This window comes from Anas platyrhynchos, chromosome 2, assembly GCF_047663525.1.
Source record: "Anas platyrhynchos isolate ZD024472 breed Pekin duck chromosome 2, IASCAAS_PekinDuck_T2T, whole genome shotgun sequence".
Taxonomy (NCBI): Eukaryota; Metazoa; Chordata; class Aves; order Anseriformes; family Anatidae; genus Anas; species Anas platyrhynchos.
In genome coordinates this window covers 124,179,064-124,199,069 of record NC_092588.1, presented here as the reverse complement: position 1 = coordinate 124,199,069, position 20,006 = coordinate 124,179,064, and the positions used below count along the sequence as shown (strand labels likewise).

Below are 20,006 nucleotides of genomic sequence, written 5' to 3'. Positions count from 1 at the left end.
TGAAGTTCCAGCAAAATGCAGTACAACATGTTTTGAGCAGAACAGGAGCTGACATTAATTTCAAAGTTGGTGGAAATGGAAAAAGTTGCAAAGATACTATCTGAACACCAACAGTGTTTACAATGAAGAAACCATCTCATCAGAAATTAAATTAAAAACCAAACAACCAACAACATTTTGTCCACTGTACTTTAGACAATGCATATTTTGTGTACTAAATTCAACAGTAGATGTTACAGCAGCATCAGTGAAACCACCAGTAAAATTTGCTCTGAACTGCCAGGTAAGAATCATACTTCCAGTGAAATCAATGGGAAGACTCTCTTGACCCAATTCTTAAAGGTTAAATTGAGATCTCGTGCTAAGCCAACAGCCCTTTCAGTAGCACCAGAAGTCAGTTTTAAATATGCTTCTGTCATGATCTGTGCTTTAAAAGCCTTTTACGTGTACAAAGATGCAGAATCCAATCTTTGCAAGAAGATAAATTTACCCCTCTATGTTTAAAAATATATATTAAATAAACATGGATTGTGAAGATTGTTCTTCATTTGTCTGTGCTCACAAAGAGCTCACAAAGGGCAGCACTGGGAACTGTGGCACAACTTTCTCATGGGGACCTACAAGAGATCCTAATCCCAGGATTAAGTGACTGCTATCTCTAAACAGCATTAGCAGCATAATCTGCATGCTACTGCTGGGCTGAGAAGTATTTTCCAAAGTTAGTTAATACAAAATAACACTACAGTAATGTGGTGTATTATCTTCTACTTAATGGGTCTTGACTATAAGCTGCAAGTAAATGCTGTAGGCCAATCATATGAAGAGCACAGCACTACTACATGGGCAGCATAGGCCCATCTGAAAAGGGTTAAGGGAAATAACCTTTAAGAAGTAAGGCTGCAAACAAGCCACTGTAATCCAGCACTAACTCTAGGCCTTAAAATACTTTATTTGCAATGTCAGAACAGGAATAAAATTACCACTATTTCTCCATGAGGTTTATAGACCAAGCGACTTACAAAATATTGTTTAGTTTGTGAAATTATTTTTTTTTAGTGCAGATGAATATTAATGTCCACTAGGCATACCCAAAATACCCAAACCCACCAGTGGAATCACCTGCCAATAACAGCTAGCAAACACACAGGTCTAAAGATGACAGTTCAGGCTTGCTGATTCTTCTTCCTCCTCACTCTATCCCACAAACTCCCTCACTGACACTCCTGCCAAGTCTGTTGCATTTCACAGCAACACAATAACGCCTGCCAATTTCTAGAGAGCTGAGCATACTTCTCCATTTAGCACTTTGTCTAATGGCCAACAATGCAGTCAGGACATACAAAAATACCCCAAAGACATGATGTGTAAGGCTCTAAAAGACACAAAAACCAAAGCATAACATTAATGTTTTTCTAGCATACTTAACTTCTCCATTTGTCTAGCAACTGCCCACTTTAACTATGATTTGTACGGAGTGCTACTTGGCATTCACAAGCGTATTATATACCAGAAAGATAAACATCAATTCTTTCCCCCTCCTTTATAATATCACTCAATCTGTAACTCACAATAAACACCAAATAGTTTGTATTCAGACAAACCACTAAACACCAAAACAGCCATCTGTATTCAGACTAGTCAACTGTATTTTATCACATTAACCCAGTCTCAGTATTAACATTTTCTCAAGAAACAAAACCCAAAAACCTGCTAGGGTTGTTTTGGAAACAAATTTTTCTTTCTTTCTTTGTAGTTATAGCATAAACAGCCTCAAAGCAAAAAATATAGGAAAAAAACAAATTACAGATGTTTCCAAAAGATAAATAATTCCCTCAGGTAAACAACATATTTGGGGGAAAGGGATTGAAAAGAACCACATAAAAGCTGTCACGATTCCCAATCTAGTAAGTATAAGGCCATGCAATGTTTAGAAAAGGATCAGATAGATATATACTCCACCCACAATGTACTTTTTTTCTGTGGTTTTTATTCCCATGCTGACAAGTTATCTAACTTTATAAAGCAAGGACTAATATTTTGGCTGGAAGCAAGAATCCTATCTTCCCATTAGCCTTGAATATGCTCTGACTCTTCCTATTTTCTTTTCACATTAGAATTGTGGTGAACACTTTGTCTTCTATTGTGTTGCCAAATCATACCTAAGTTTTCACTTGAAAATTAAAAAGATTAGGTTTTGAACCTCACCCACACTCATCTTCATGATTTGACATATAGGCTCTGTATTCTTTCTAGCTTGTGCACCATACCTTTGATAAACTCTGTAAGACCAGATTTTCTCATACCTCTTTCATTTTTACTCTCTTTCAGGTATAGCTATCTGAATTACCTCAATTAAAACAGTAAAATAGAGGACTCACAATGCCACTTAGATTAATTTTTACAGTGGATTGTAAAAACAAACCAACCAAACAAAGAAACCAAACCAAAACAACAACAGGAACCCGCAAGATTTTCCTGCAGAAAATGGGTTTTCCTCGTCTTCTAATGTTTTAGATAACAATTCAACAATAATAACAGTTAGCTACAGTTGTGTTTTCAAAACCTTAATTTTATGCTTCTACTCTCCTCTATCCACAAAATGAAAGACTTCCCCGCTCTAAATTATTTCTCACAATAGATGCAATACTCAGATAGTAGTAGTTACCAACCTCCAACTTCAAGAATAGCTAAACATCTCTCATACACAGAATTTAAATATTATAAAACCAGAGGAAGCTAAATAGTCTTTCCTACCAGAAATAAACAGATGGAGACTGAAGAGATGTTGACCACCTGCATCATAATACAACACTCTGAAAGAACTAAAAGAACCACTATACCAAACCATGTGAAAATTCAGTTTGTCCAGGTGTATCACAAAGCATATTTGTAAGCCTAAAAAAAATCCTAAATTAACATGTAACTTCTTAAACACCAATGTTTCTCATCTGCTCCTAGAAAGACAGTAATACAACTGCATCAAAGAATAAAAAATACAGCACACTGGAAGATCAGGTTTACCAGCCTGAGCTCCCTTACCGCAACAGCACTGCCTTCAGGCGAGAGATGACAAACAGCATTGTGCTTCATAGAAAGCATTAAACTCTTTACACAGAGGTAAACATGCACACGTCACAGAGAAAACAGGGAGCCCTTTCTTTACTGTAATGGAACAAAAAAGGAATACCATACATCTAGCAAAGACAACCAACTGCACCAGTAAGGGCACAGAGTGGTGGCTAAGATTGCTAGCAAGAAGACAAGCTGTCCAATATGAGGTAAACTGTTAATGAAGACTTACCTCCAGAAACCGGAGCATCCATGAAAACAGCTCCCATTTTTTCAACTGCTTTAGCTAATTCTTTTGAAACTGCAGGGTCTATAGTACTGGAATCTATTAATAATGAGCCTTTCTTCACTTTCCTAGAATAAAGATTTATTATTATTAAATATCTGTTGCACTAGGTATCTACAACTACTACCATGGCAATGACTTTCCTCAGCATGACAACCACACAAATATTATTTGGTACACTAATAATTAAATGTAATGCTTTAAACTCTACTGAGCAAGATCTGCTCAGTGTGTATACTCCTGAGTACGTATGTTACAATGTTTTGATTGACTCAAAACACAATAAAAAATGAACACACAAAAACACACAGGCACATACACAAAAATATTTTTTTCCTAAATGCTATTGTAAAAGAAATTACACAAAAGGAGTACACTAGGAAAATCTGCCATCAGATAAGCTTGAACAATGTATCACATACAGATCACCGAAGATGCATTCTAAGCAATGGAACTAAACACCAATGTAGCTTAAAATTTCATATATAGCTTAACAGAGTTTTCTTTCTATATACATTGTATTAAGCATCTTATTAGAAGAGCCTGTTTGTATTCTTTTGATTATTGTTACAATTTGTTCTGTATAAAGATAGTAACTAAAACCACAAAAGCCCATTACAGACTTAAAAGCAAAGAATGGTACAAAGTTTCCGCACTGACAGCAAGTAAATTTAGGCAGAAGAATTGTATCCCAAATGGCAGAACATGAGAAGCTGTACATGTGATTAAAAAATGCAATTAAATTAAATTTTAAAAATGCCTACACAACAAAAACGTTGATTATATCTTTAGCCATCTTTCCATTCAATTGCACTGTGATTTAATGACCACTGGACCCGCAAGCACTATGAAATCAAACTGCATAATTTTTCAGTCATAAAAAGGTGAGTTATTTAAAGCTACATGTTACATTAGACAAAGAGCCTCCCTGCACTTCGCATGCTGTTGGGAGTACAGTGAGGTTCACTGCACTGAATTAGCTGGATTGCTGGAAATAGTCTCTCAATACATACATGTGGCTGTGAACCCCACTACAGCTCCAGATTAAAGCAGTGCCACATACACTGAGTCCTTTTTCACATGATAGATGAACTGCTGCAGATAATTTGCACACATGCAAACAAAAACCAGCTTAGCAGATACAGCACTACATCATCTCCTCTTACATTCAGCACTACGTTCAGTGGCACAGACTCCCTGGTCACCCAGCAGGATGACTACGTTAACCCTTAATGTCAATGTTTTCTTCAGTGAAGCTCAAAAAGCTTCAGAAAATGAGTGAGGTCTAACCAGTTATCAATGAACAAGTCACTCAGGGCAACAATTAACCACTACTGTCAAATGACACTTCCTTCTCTTGAATATGGAGGCTGAGAAACTGCAGCAGCAAGACTGCTTACTGTATCTTCTGTTCTCCTCAGAAGATTAACTGCCTGCATTATACCAGTAAGCACTGCCAATCAGTCTTCAAAGCACTGCCATCCTGAGTACAATTCTCCCACAGCTGTTTGTCTAGCTTTGCGGGACTGATCCAATTACCCTTCTTCCTGAAGGGCATAAGCTACAGACTTCAATCTGCTCAGTCCTGCTTTGTGAGGAATTAGAGGATGGACAGTAAGGGAAGAAAGCAGCTATTGTTTCCTGTGTTGGAAGGAAAAAAGAAAAATCCCTCTCCTCTATTTCATTTTCTAATCACTGCACCTTAATATAGACTACAATCAATAACTACAATTTTACCAGTTTTAGATGATCTACTATATTTTTGTCTTCTGTATGTTTCTTCACCTACATTATCAAGCTGGATAGCAGTAAGATCCTGCAAGATCCTCACAGGGGCTGAGTAGCCTCAGTCATCCTGCTAAGAGCAATGCACATGTGGCCAGAAGAGCTTTTAAAACACTATTAATTTATTTGGCAAGTCCAAAAACTCTAAGTATTTCCACTATTAGAATTCTGCAAATAATGGATTTTAGGCTCAGTTGGAATCCCTCCACAAAAGCTAATAAAACCATTGTTACAGATTAAACAAACTCTTCAGATATTTTCTTGTTAATAAACAGGGAAGAATAAACCAAAATGAAACAGTTTTCTCACCAAATCTAAAGATTAAAGCCTATCTGAATTAGAAACATGCCAAAGCAAAACTGAGGTTTTGGACAAATTCCTTTTACATTTTTTTCCCTGGTCAAATCAATTGGGTATAAAAATGGTAATCTGAAGATAATCATCTCTGAAACAGACTCATTTCATGGTTTGGGGAACGGGGAGCATGTCTGCCCTTTCAGGTATTCAGAAGCCTTATGGTAAAATGTATGACACTGAATCTTGAAGCAAACCAACAGTCTACTGCTTCAGTACAAGATCCACTTTAAAGGCCTGAAACCACTGAACCTCAAAGCATTTAGAACGTATTACTGTTAAAAATACCTCTGTGTATAAAAGTATTTTCCAATAAGCCAAAATGGAAAGCTGATTAAGTCACCTTCTATACTCAAAAAAGAAAACCCTATCATCTCCAATAAAATAAGGAGTCAACTGTAATGGTGATCTTCATTCTTAAGTACGAATAGATGGAGACATTGCTATAGTTTACTCAATACGAGGATTTGGTTTCAAGTGAAATATAACACTACATAAATCCCTGGCTCTTACTGCTCAATAGTCCATTTTTGCCTACAAATCCTGGAATTCCTTTATCAACAGTAAGGAGTCTGCCAAGATAATGGACAACAAGAGTAGAAATCAATAAAGTCTTGTCAGCTATTCTATGTCAGCACTTTAATACTATGAGACACAACAGCAGCTCTTCAGAACATTTCATTTATAGGATTTCATGTCAAAGAAAAAAGCATTTGAGCAAGTAATTGTTGCCAGCAAATATTCCACTTGCACTTACTGTAGTACATTACCTTAATGGTAAAAGACACATGCAACTGAGAAGTTAGGTAGGTCAGTTGGGTTGTCTCAAATTCACATAAATTATTATTCTACTGGAAATAAAATTTGACTTTAGCCACAAGCCATTCAAAAGAAAGCATAGGTGAAAAGATTTCATGTAATTAGAAATACCAACAATAAGAAAATAGAGGAGAGCATCAAGTTAAGTGCCCTGAAGGTGCAGCAAGGGTTACAGCAATAATGATCATTTGACAAGCAGTGTAATACAGGCTTGAGTACGAGAGGGAATTCTTCAGACTACAGCAAATCCTTACTTTAGAATTCCATTTGCTCCTGTGTAAACTTCTATTGCATTGGGACTAGAAGGCAGCATGGTAATAATTCTGTCTGCTTTTTCTGCTACATCTGCTGGGGAATCCGTTACCTTTAAAAGAAAAGAAAAGAAAAAAAAGGAAGTAAGCTTCCACTTCCTGAGAAAGAAACATCAGCTGAGTCTGTTTTAAGTATTTGTAGGTCATCAGACACAACTAAGTTCGGTAAAAAAGCTAGAACGCAAGACAAACTTTGCCCTCATAATGGAAAATGTCAATTAATTGGATCCAGTAACAAACAAACAAAAGAAAAAAAAAAAAAGGATGTCCTGTTATGGAAGTTCCTCCAGAACATCACAAGTGGATGTCTGCAACCCATTCATGAATCTTCAACTCACTAATAAACCATGCCTCTGTACAAAATACTGTTCTATAATGTTTCTAGGGAGGAACAACACTAAGTATGATCTCACTTTTATTTTCTTGGCTTACATACAGTGTTGGAAGAAAGAAAGACCGAGGAAAAAAGAAAAAAAAAGACTTAATGTACCTCCAAGCATCACCTTATAAAAGTCAAATAAACTAACTGATGTTTCTCATGATATCTTGATTGACGTCTTTGAAGAAGAAAATGATCAGCTCAAGCATCCTTCACCAAAATGTCTAAACAAGTTTCAAAACATATTTGTAGCTATTTGTTGCTACATAAACATATTTAACTTAAAAGGTGTCATACCTTCCCCACTTCATTCTCAACGGTATGGTATTTAAGGTATGTACACAACAAGTGAATTAATGACAGCTAAGTAGTGAATTTTGCCAATTAGCTCCAAGAAGGCATATGCCAGTAGGATTTTTGTCTAATATTAGTTTTAAATAATTTATTTTTAAAAAATGCATTGTTAATATAGCTTAGGGAAAACAGCAACAAAAAACTACAGCTTATTCTTTTATCATCAGCACAAGAGGTTTAAATACGATTTTATTAATTCAGGTATTCTGCTGAAAGGAGAAGTTCCAAGCAGGAATTAAAATGAGAAAGATGAGGAATTAAGATTCTCCCCCTCTTCTCTGCTCTCTTGAGACCCCACCTGGAGCACTGCGTTCAGCTTTGGGGCCCCCAGCACAAGAAGGCCATGGACCAATTAGAGTGAGTCCAGAGGAGGGCCATGAGGATGATCAAGGGGCTGGAGCATCTCTCCTATGAAGACAGGCTGAGGGAGTTGGGGTTGTTCAGCCTGGAGAAGACTCTGGGGAGACTTTACAGTGGCCTTCTGGTACCTAAAGGGGCCTACAGGAGAGCTGGGGAGGGACTCTGTCAGAGATTGTAGGGATAAGACAATGGATGATGGCTTTAAACTACCAGAGAGTAGATATTTATTAGATATTTGGAAAAAAATTATTTACTGTATGGGTGGGGAGGCACTGGAAAATCCCTGGAAGGGTTTAAGGCCAAGTTGGATGGGGCTTTGAGCAACCTGGTCTAGTGGAAGGTGTCCTTGCCCATGGCAGAGGCACTGGAATTAGGTGATCTTTAAGGGCTCTTTCAAATTAAACCATTCTGTGATTCTGTGGGCAGAAAGTAGGTTTTGTTTGCGGATAAGGTTTGTAGTATCACGCTGTTGCTGGATGATAAAGAGTAACCTTAATGTTACAATGATCTATTCTGCTAGATCTATTATGTGCCTTGAGTCTCTAAATTATAAGGAATGTCTTAAATACAATTTCATATGCACTTATTCAGTATGGGTAAATCACAATTTCCATATCACATGGAATTAGGGTTAAGGAAATTGCAGTTTGAAAGCTACTTGAAAATTTGATTCCTTTCTATAAGATAGACAAATGAACAAATCAATGATCTCATTTCGCTACACCCAATCTGTTTCCAAGTACAGGTATTTGTTATCATTTTGTGTTAGTTTTGATACTCAAGGCAATTATATATTAATATATTATATTCTAATATACAATGTTCTTATAAATTCTCAGCATCTAAGAGAGCACATAATACATACATTTGGAAGAAATGATGAGCAACATCTTAAAGGACTTCTGGAACACAGCAAAATAAACTTCCTGATTACTATTTATTGTAAAATAAGTGAAAGAAGACAAGACTGTATATTCACTGAAAAGAGCTCTCTCTCAAAAAAAAAAAAAAGAAACTTAGATGGGACTTAACCTTTTTTTTTTTTTTAAGTATAAGTTAATATTACATTAAAACATCTGGTATAACACACAGATACAAAAAGGAAACATATCCTAGTCCAAAGAACAAACATTAGGAAGAATAAATGAGGCAATTACAAGCAGAAAAACATCTATACCTGATTAGTTAATTTTATGACTCGCTTCCCTGGAGACCGGACAGCCTAGCTCTTTATGTAGGAGTATGACACCTTTGTCTTTAGTTCAGAGTATCTCTGGTTCAGTTCAGTCCCAATGTGTGTTATTAGAGGAGTAGAGAGGAAGTGTGTAATTAGAACCTGGATTTATATACACCTTCTTGATCTGAAGATATTATCTCCAGTGTTCTCAAAGGTTTGCAAGTTATCAGGTGAACACTCTGTAGTCCATTTCAACAAGAAATTGAAAAACATGCTATATTGGGCACACAACTTTAAAACTACATCAGTTTCATATTTCCACTCTGTTATGTAGATAGGACACAACTGTTTTATTGTTGTCTTAGAGTTTGAAACAAAGCTTAAGCAATACATATAGAAGACATAGTACAGCAGTCATCTGTACAGAAATTCATTTTTTCCATCCACGTCTTTCAAAATACTACAACGTCTTCTAAATGAAGAAAATGAGATTAGGAATGCACACTGACTGTGACAGTTACTTCCACAACCGTACGAAGGAAAATCATTTCGCTAACCTGTATTAGGCAGCAAAAAAGGTGGTAATTAAAATGAGAATTGTCATTCTTGGCTTTTTGATACTGTAATAAATATGATTAATAATCCCAGAGGAAACCTACCTAGCTGGTTCTTAAATAAACTCCTTTTATTTGGAACTTCCTGCATAAGAATGATCATTGAACTTGAATGTTTTGAATGCTATTAAGAAGCAGTAAGTATTTAAAGTTATTAAGAATATGTGTGTAACTAAAAAACGTACCAAATACTAATTGCTGATTGCTAACATAGATCATACCAGGTAAGACTAGCAGCCCACCACGTTCCATACATGTTCTGATACCAGTCAGTTCAAGCAAATTTTTGCAGTATGCATTTGGATAGGGGAAACTTCTTCATACTTGCCATCAGCTTATGCCCTCCAACATGCACATCTGCTTATATTTCTTCCAAATGCTTTCCTGTATTTTTCTTTACATTTACTGTAAGCCAATTAACAGATCTACTTGCCTGCAATGCCATTCTCACTAAATACACTGAAGAAAGCTCCACTTTTTGCTGCTTGACTCATCAGATGACTTCAGTAGCTTTTCCAAATGTGATATATGATTTGAAGATATGTAAACTGAAGCAAAGTAGCTGTGATATATATGCACTTCACTGTGTGAGGAAGAAAACGTTAACTATGAGGTGGACAAAAGAGACAGTACAGAATGAGGGCGCAGGCAACTTACAGAACTACTCTGTGTTCTCGTTTGTCCCCTTGCACCTTCATCCAAGTTTCTCCCCAGCTGATGGAGGGGTGAATAGCTCTTGCTCAGGCAGTTTTCCCCTTACTAGTCATCAGCAGCAGGCAGGTGGCTGCCTCCTGACACACCTCCCAGTTCTTACTTCGGAGGATAATGAAGTGGAGTCACAGAATATGTAGACTTATAATCAAACATTTGTCACCCTCCATATACCTTAGCAATAGCGCTGACTTTAAACAATGGACACTTGACAACATTTACTGTCTCTTGGGGGACATCTTTTCACCTCCATAACACTCCTGACAGTTTCACCCTACAAGCCACAACAAAGAAAAATCAGCCCTTGGAGCCCAATGTTCCTTCTGCATCAGTTTCTACAAGGCCCACTGGACCCACAAGTTTCTAAGTCCTGAAAAAAACACTGGGGTAGGATTTACACCTGTAGATCAAAAAGAGGGAGTTACGTTAAAATATTTTCTTAAAGTGTGTTTTATTTGTATTTAAGCCTACCAACATATTCTGTTAGTGATTTACGATCTTAAAACATACTTTGGGCTTTATTTTCAAAAACATTATAGTTCACTTTTAATATCATACATGAAGTCTTGAAGTGGATGCTAAGGATTCTACTGCTATGGCAATAAGTCATCCAAGGGGGCAGCCGCAGCAAAGAGAGCCCACTGCAGAAAGTGAATTAAAATATAGCCAATTGTTCAAACCATTCCATTTGCAAGGCCTCTTACTCAACATAGATCTGGTTCATGCCCAAGGGTCTCAGCTACTTTAAGGAAATGAAAATAGTAGCTAGGAAAACAAGCTGAAAAGCCTGCTTTCCCACATAAAGCCAAGATACTGTAATTATTTAAGGGCAACTGCAATTAATTATCAACAGGCGCACTTTATCATTTTACCTTTCAGAAATTATTTAAAACAATTGTAATTAGCTCTACCAGTTTAGACTTTCAAGGCATACAGTTCCTTTATCTATATCTACCTCAAAGTTCCTTGCCCTGCTTGAAAATTTCTTTCACGTATTATTTTTGAATTGGTTTCTCCTTACTCAAACACATTCTTTGTTTCAGTGCTTTATGTACCTATCCATTCACCCATGCTGTCTGCACTACTATAGCTTTGAAGTATGTCAAAAACATACAAATACATTTCAGACACTCAGAAAAGACTGCCCCAACCGTGTGAGGAACTGAATGGGTTGCCGGCTGTATTAACAGATCAACAAAAGCAATAGCACTGACTGGAACAGGGCCAAGATTTCACAGGGTATATGGCAGGAAGGTAAACCTCCTTAATGTGATCAATTTCCTTCTCTCCTTTTTCCTTTTCATTCCTTCCTCTTCTCTCACCATAACCTTCCTTGCCTCCTAGAGAATAAGCACTTAAATAATTAGATTTTTCCCCAGCCCCTGAGGACTGCACCTTGAAGCAGCAGGAAAGCTCATATGTCCCTATAACCCTTACAGCTATGCCAGCAGGAATTTTTAACTAGGGTCGTCTAACCTGAAAAGGTCAAAGTAGGAACCAGATGAAAAGCAGCCCACTGGCCATCTAGACCTGTGGGAGGAGGAAGCAGCAGAAGGAAGGTGGAAGAATAGGCCATCAACCTACTCTCATAAAAGGAAAATAAATAAATAAATAACAGCTAGAAAGAAGTTCAACAGAGTAGCAATTCTGGTTAGCAGCATGAAAATAACTTAGGGTGGAATCACGTCTTTGCTCAAAGTAAAATCTGAAAAGATTCTGACTGTATTCACTAAGCTGTTTAGTTTTGAATGAGATCTTAACCTAAACCAAAAACAAACAAACAAACAAACAAACAAAAAGATAATTTTAAAAACATCACATGCAAGCACGATCCAATAAATACAGTTATTGTGGGTATAAAGGAAGTTTTTTACTATACCTGAGCACCCAAGTCTTGAAATTCTTTGCAGGCTTCTGGGAACACATCATACGCAATAACTGGATATCCATGTTTTACCAGGTTTTTTGCCATTGGATTTCCCATGTTACCCAGCCCAATGAATCCAACAGGGGTTTTGGAAGCCATTGCCCTAGAACACACTGATTTCAAAACAAGAAATATCAATATTTTCATACTTTAGAGTAAAGTGTAAAAATAACACAAAAGCTAGCATGTAATCAGTTTGCACTGGTTTAGACAACTTAAATATTTAAAAATATTTAAAAGGGCAGAAATGTGCATTCTATTCCACATAATTTAAACTGTAAAGCTAACGGGCCACAAATACCATCCCAAAATGATTTTCTACATGTCAAAGAAAATTAATTATGAAAGCATGGCTGTTTCAAAAATCATAGTAACAATCAAACTTTGGCGACATCCCTGAAAACTAACGTCTGAGTTTTGGTCTGAGAGAAGCTCCAATACAGACTTAAAACAAACAGGCCTGTCTATGTTTTGTTAGCGTCTAAATCCTAAATTGGATAATCACAATCAATTTTAATGTATGTATATTTTGTAGACTCCTTATTTGCAACTTTGGATACAGCCGTAGGACATAGCACCTGCACTCTAGAAATGGACTGAGGCTGCTCCTGTGTTTCCTGCGGCTCCTCACAGATAATAACTGGTCTCTTCGGATCCTGCAGTCAGACATAAAGCCCAAATCTAACAGTGAGAGTCTCCCTAATAAGTCAGTGCCAAACCTTTGAGCCACGTAATCACTTGCGCTGCTGTTAAAAGCAAACACTGAAAAAAAGAACAGATTACAGTATAAACGCAAAATGGAGTCCTTGCAAGGATAGCTGCTGTGTTCTATTTGCTGTGCTACAAGGCAGAACTGGAAGGCATGATCTACATCCAGCGGAAAACAGGACAGTTTCAGTCAGTTACTTTTTACAAGTAGTTAGTGAGTATCAAATGCTGGCTAGTCAGTAGCTTTGCAGGCATATCAAATGCTGGATAGAAAGCAGTGTGGCAGGCATTCATGTACTGTAATCACTCTCATCACTCTAAACACTCCTAATTCAATGTTAACACATTTGGTGGTTCCTCGATTTCTTTGCTGATGACACAAGATAATGTCTCCTTTGTGGCAAGGGAAAAAGTTATGCAGAATAAACACAAAGGCACGTGGCAGCTAAGCAGACAGAAAGAAGGCAAACTACAGAGCTACCGCCGCTCAGAAGCGCACACAGAAGTGCCTAAGCTGGATCTAGACTCTAAGAGGTCTCAATGCTTAGCGAGGAATCCTCCTTAGGCCAATAACACTTGATTAATCATTTCAAAGTCTTTCTGCCTTTAAGCTCCTTCTTAGCCAGCAATGGTCATGCTCTTTCATCTCCAGCACTATTCTGGAAGTGCCACGTTTAATAAATCAGGTTCGTTGAGAGAACTTGGGTCTGAGACAGTTTCCACAGATGCCGGCAGCAATTACATAGCTGGAGAAGTAGCACAATTTACAAGAAAACTGCCTGGGAAAATGCTTAGTGCAAACTGAGATAAGTCACAAAAAAAGAACATGTTGCTTTTTTAAGAAGTGCTACATGTCAAGTCTTGGAAACATATGAACAAAGAGCTTAAAACACCATCATCAGTCACAGTCATCATCTTGACGTCTCTTTCTTCTCATAGTTTCTATGAGTCAGACTTCCCCAGTACATCACTTAAATTGATCTAAACTGCTATGTTATTAGCCAGAAGCCTCTTGCTTCTCGTGGAGCTTCAAGTCCTGGTTTTCAGCATCTTTCCTTCTTTGCCCCTTAATACCAGTGGATCTTATCTACCAGTAAAGCTTTCATCCCATGTGAGATACAGCTTTTCTCTCTCCACCGTCCACAAAGATCTCAGCTACATCAACACTTGGCCACCTGCCTCAACAGATGTAATTCTGTCTTGTTCTTCCAGGAACTACTGGGAACAGAGAAGGGCATTTTGCTTGTGCTGCTTCTCTGTATCCTGCCTTGCTTTTCTCTACAGTGTCACAGAAGGCTGCATTGCTTTGATGACGTTGTGTGGCTGCCTACCACGTCTTACGATAAAGACGTGAAAACCCCCTGGTAATTGGACTGCAACAACAGACCTATTGCTAACGAGCACGTGTATTACTTCTCAAAGCAGCTCCTCTCGGTGTAAATACCCAAGAAACCAACTCATTCTTCTACTATAATTCCTTCCTTAAAACCGTTTATTATGCAACATCCCCAAAATAGCTAGCAGTGGATTGGCTGCAATATGAGGCAACATCCAGATCAGTCTTAATAGTCATGTGTCACCCTATTCTACTATTTCCCCTTTCGACTGTCTGTGTTGATTACATCTTTTCTTAAAGGCTCATCAGTCACGTGCCATTTTCTGTTCTCTGCTAATTATAACACATTCAAGCCCACGAGAAGTGGGACTTTTTAGAGTAACAGTCCAAATCCTGACTCATTTTCTGACTTCTTAGTTTGCTTTTACTTCTCCCAGTCCAACACTAAGTTAGCCACTTAAAATTATATAACTTGACTAACAGCTTTAAAACACCTCCCGGTCCCCAAGCATTCAGTTGCAGGAAAACTCTTTTAAAGGACCGATTAGCTCACAGACATAACTCACAGAGCTGATTTCAATTAAATTTGAATCAACTATGTTTTAAATCCTGGCATGTATTTCAATGGCTATTTACGACAGCGGGGGCTTGCCAGACAGAGGCTGTTTAAGAAGGCTTGGTTCTTCAGATCTTCACATTAGATGAAACTCCACAGAGAAGTGATGTCCAGTTTGAGTACCCAGGCACTGCTCACAGCTCCAGATACACAGCACAGGCTTGTTTTCTAAACAAGTGCATAATTCAATAATCTGTGGATTCATATTCTGCAAACCCACATACACATGTACTTAACTAATCCCATTAATTGCGTAAGCGTTGCCAGAAATTGTCCCTGTGGTATCGAGCCCGTTTTACTTTCCTCAGAACATCTACAGGAACCTGCTGGAATTGCATGGCTGGAAAAATGCCCAGGCCACATTCAACTTGTAATTTATGCAATTAATACGCCATCACTGAAAACAGAATCAGCAACATAAATTAATCTGTACATCAAATTAATTGTCACCAAAACCAGATACAGCAACATTGACTTCAAAGATTTTGGGCTTTTCCCAGGAGATTTTTCACTTGTCTATTGAGGGAATTAGTGCTCACAGATCCTCAATCCTATGAAGGCTCCACTGATGAGGAGGATCTATTCACGACCCTCTTGCCATACTGGAGGCTTACAGACAATACAGATAAAAATGTTTTGCTTTGAAAAGCTACCCTATGATACAAGCACTTGATTTAATCTATGTAATCGCACATGAATTTTCTCCTAAAAATAATTTAATAAAGAAACTCAGTACAAGGTCATGAATTTCTGAATGTTTTTTCTTGACCAAAGTAAGAGAGGAAATTGAGAAATGCACAGGCTGCATCCTGTCCTTAATCCTGTCCTCAAAATACCTGGCCCGTCAGTGACCTTACACACAAGTCTTCTCAAGCTACTACGTAAAGATGCTTAAAGTCACTTTCTTCTTAACCTGAATGATGGCAGCTACACTTCTAGGAGATCATTTCAGAGGCTTATATTTCATTTTACACTATAAAGTAATGATTCTTACAGCTTATAGGAAGGATTTCAGTTCCAGTGGTACCTTGGATTCACTGGAAATAGTAGAGTGACCAGACACTGTAACATGCAGTGCAGGGTATGTCTTTCTGTACTCAAAGATAAAGGAACTAGTAGCTGGATAGGATCACAGACAGTGGGCCTGAAAAGGTCCAATATGCATGTACTCTGAAAGAAAGCACAGCCCACATGGCAAACAACAGGACTGAGAAATCAGTAATTCTCCAGTTCTAATCTCAACTGTTTTACTTACTTTTTGGCTGTATCAAATGTATCTTAAACTATGTTCACCACAAGTGCCTTGCTCCTGCAATGGAATCCCTAGCTCCAGTGTCAAATGTAATCAATATATCTGGCACAAGGGATAAGAGCCCACAAATTCCTGTCCCACATGAATGCCCTAATCAGAACAGCTGCAAGACACACTAATGTTTTTGATCCCTCTGCATCAGTGAATCCTGAGTTAACTCAAGAGAGATTTAACATGAATACGGGCAGATGACCATGGTGGGATGAAGCTCAGACACTGAAGTTACTGGTTTTGCTTTATCAGAAAGTACAGTTGCATATGAAGAAGTTTGACAAGGACAGTGTCATGACGACAGTTCAGTATGAGCCATTAAATTAGGGCTCTTGCCTAATTCAGCACCTGAAGTTCTGGTGTAATACAGGAGAAAACACCACTCTTTTCTCTTTCCCACTTTGAAACAAAGGCTCAGAGAAAGCTTCTGTGCTTTGTGCAGAGTTCTCTGCGGAAACTTGTGCAGCCTCTACTGAAGTAGATCCTGGAGGGAACTGGATGGAGAAGCATAGAAGTTCATGAGGTCAGCTGCACACAGGCAGAATCAGGTCTTCCTGCTCCTAGAAGCCTTTGCCAATGGAATTTAAATTGCCTGGGGGTCAGAGGCTTTTAAAGGTTATGCAATGATTTTGAGAACTGCACTCTGCCAAAATCATAATTTAAGATTACAAGACTAAATTTGGCCAGCTTTACACAGAAAACGTCCTACTTGGTTCTTCTTGACTCTGTAAAGGCCCACTGATGAAAAACAGACACACTATCTTGTAATGGTCAGTCTTCTTACCTCATTTTTCTTATCTGTGGCTATACCTCATTAAATGTTTGTTAATGTAGTAAAGACAAAAGCATGTAGTAAGTACTTTTCATCTAAAAAGAGCATCAAGCGTACACTTGATCCCTTAATTAAGTAATGTGCTGGACTTCAGAGCAGCAGGTCTTTCCGTCGTAATCCTTGCTTAGTAATTAATACTTCTCTGCACCAGAGCATGGAATCATTTGACAATTCAAGCAAAGCTAGTGCATCAACAGACGTACTATTAGGCTGTTAATTGAATCGGTCCCTTTTACTCATCCGAAAATGTTTGCAAGGACACTTGCATGCTCCAGCAGGGTACTCTTTTCTGCAATGAATGGCTCCGTCAGCTGCTGAATCTTTGTTTACTTTCTCAGCCATGTTACCTCATCAACACCACCCCCCCTCACTGTCCCTGGGGGTGTTTGAGGAAAGGTTGGACTTGGTGCTTAGGGATATGGCTTAGTGGGTGATATTGGTGGTAGGGGATGGTTGGACCAGATGATCTTGATGATAGAATCATTTGATGATTTAGATAGATAGATGAGAGAATCATTAAGATGGTCGTAATGATTCTATGATTCACCCCTGCTAGCAGTCCCCAGGAAGGATTCCTCCACACCCTTAAAGATGTATTTTAAGCAAAGTCACATACACCCTCTCCAAGAAACACCTTTGTAAGCGACTCCCAGCTGCAGATTGCAAGACAAGACACCACAGTCTCTGTTAACTCTCCAGTTTGCCAACACACAAACACACATAACCAAGATGCTTCTCCAAAGTCTGCCCTCATCTATCTTCCTTATACGAGTTTTAAGAGTCTGGTATAAAGGTACAGAAGAAGCAATCCATTGTGGTTTGTTGTTTAAGTGGAACTCACCACGTAGCCAGTAAGTGAGCGACAAAAGGCCACTGACAGAGCTGTCACGTTGGACACGTCCCGTGCTGCTGTCACGCTGGACAGGTCTGTCACAGCTCCTTCACGAGCACGGCCTTTCCCTCAGAACGACGCTCAATGAAACCTCCACTCAAAACACACCTCCTAGACTACTCCAGCAAAGGGTGGCCAACCTAACGCAGACGTTAGAGATGAGGAAACCTGGATGAAAACGAGCTTAGCTGGTAAGCAGGCTTACAGCTTAGCCCTTCATCCCATAAACGCGTCTCGGAGTCGATGGGACTTTCAGCGCGGCCGTCGCTAAGTCAGCGCTTCAACACCACGGGCAAAACCTTGTGCTGTGGAGCTTCTGGAGAGACCCACCGTGCCTCCTTCAGCCACAGCTCCTTCCTCGGGTCTTTGGGCACCGCATTTTGGAGTTTTAGGGGTCAGCGGGGTGCTTCGGGCTGGTTTCCACAGCCGTGCCCACCACCACCAAACCAGGCGCGCGTCCTTCTCAAGGCTAAGCACGACCAGAGAGCTACCTGATGGCCACCACCAAACACGGGAAGATCAAAACCACGCCGCAGGCTGCTGTTGGTGAAGCTGTGGCGCAAGGAGGATGCTCAGCACACACGCAGGTCTCTCATATTTCAATTTTATCAGCACACGACCCGCACCCGCTGCGCCTCAGCGCCTGCTGCTCTCCACCCCTGCCTGTCAGAGGGATAACACTGCGCCACGCAAACCTGACCCCCACAACCCAACGCAAACCCAGCTGTCACAAGGCATTTTTTTTCAAGTTCCAGGCTCGGCAGCCAGCCCGCTGCCCGCTCCCCGCTCCCGCCGCGATCCAGGCCGGTCCTTACCCATCACCCGCCCGTGCCAGCGCCGCCAGCCCGCCGCTCCCCCGCGCACCACGGCCGCGGCCATGCTGCGCCCGGCCACCTCCGCCCAACCACCGCCCGCCCCGCCGAGCGGCAGCCGCGCCAGCCAACCAGCGCCCTCCCCGCGGGGCCGCGCAGCCAATCCCCAGCGCGCTAAGGGGGAAGGCCCCGCCCTCCCGCCCCGTGACGGGAGGGGAGGGGAGGGGCGGGGCGGGGGCCGGGCGGCCGCCGGGGAGCCCCATTGGGGAGCGGGGGGGGCGGGGGGAGCCTCGCCCCTGAGGGGAGGGGGCGGGCAGCACGCCCAAAATGGCGGCGCGGCCGGGAGGGGCGAGGCCTGGTGCCCAGCCGCGGGGAGGGTGGGGGTGGCTTCGTCGTGCTGGGCTCCCCGAGGGGCTGCCCGGCCTCGGGTGGGGTTGTGTGGAGCAACGGGGCTTGCTGCAGCCTGGGAGAGCTCCAGGCTGGGGGGTGAAATAGTTCCCTGCTTTATATTGAGTAAAAGAGAGTGAAACACAAAACAGTTCAATTCTTCCCTTGAGTGAAACACAAAACACTTCCTTGCTCTTCTTGAGTGAAGGAAAGAGTGAAGCACAAAATAGTTCCTTCCCTGAGAATGAAACTCGCCATAGTCTGGTGTGGTGACACTAGAATAGTGCTGGGAACGCCACTAGTCATTAGATTACTTGTTCTGTGTCAGAGGTTTTTTTTTTAGCTGTTCTGTAGTGCCGCTGATAGACTTCTGGGAGGTGGGAGATATCAAGAGCAGGTCTCAGGTTTCACAAAGTCAGCTATTCACTTGGTTATATGTTAGCACAGAAAGAATAGTCTTGGTATATTTTCTTGGCTCTTCTGTCAGTACCATAGTATATTTTTGTATGCTCGCCCCTATAAAACAGTGGATGATACATAGTTAAATTAACCCAGCTCAACATAAAGGAATTTTGTGGGCAGGAAACAAGGCTGTGGTTATATAGTTGCTTTAATCTAGCATGCCTGAATGCTACCACTCGCCAGGCTGATCTCAGACCTTCACCCAGTTGCTTCTTTCTCTCATTGCCCTTCAGCTGTGCACTGAGACAGAGCATGACTTCACAAGAAAAAGATTCCTGCACCTCGTGCAATGAAAAGAGACACACAAGATCAGAAACTCTTCAATATACTAGCACTTTGCAAGCGTTTTGAAGGTCCAGAGACTCATCCGTGCCAATGTTTTCCTTAAGCTCACTCATCTCTTCCACCCTACCTACCATTTGAAGAGTGCCAAGTGAATGAAGCTACTGCGCGGTGTTACTTTCTTCTTCAGGGGGGAAAAGGCTGACAAATATCATGAGCACTAATTCTGC

General features: G+C 40.2%; 1 protein-coding gene across 1 annotated transcript in view; it reads right to left on the bottom strand.

The window, feature by feature from the left end:
- The window catches only part of HIBADH (3-hydroxyisobutyrate dehydrogenase), an 84,022-nt gene extending 65,236 nt beyond the window's left edge, over positions 1 to 18,786 (bottom strand). Inside the window, exons 1-4 of the mRNA XM_027450977.3 lie at positions 18,649 to 18,786; positions 12,099 to 12,259; positions 6,568 to 6,677; positions 3,302 to 3,423 (exon numbers count right to left, since the gene is read on the bottom strand). Coding sequence (XP_027306778.1) covers positions 3,302 to 3,423; positions 6,568 to 6,677; positions 12,099 to 12,259; positions 18,649 to 18,712 — 457 coding nt within the window. The 5' untranslated portion in view covers positions 18,713 to 18,786. The remainder of the gene's footprint in view (positions 1 to 3,301; positions 3,424 to 6,567; positions 6,678 to 12,098; positions 12,260 to 18,648) is intronic.
- Between the last annotated feature and the right edge of the window lie 1,220 nt (positions 18,787 to 20,006).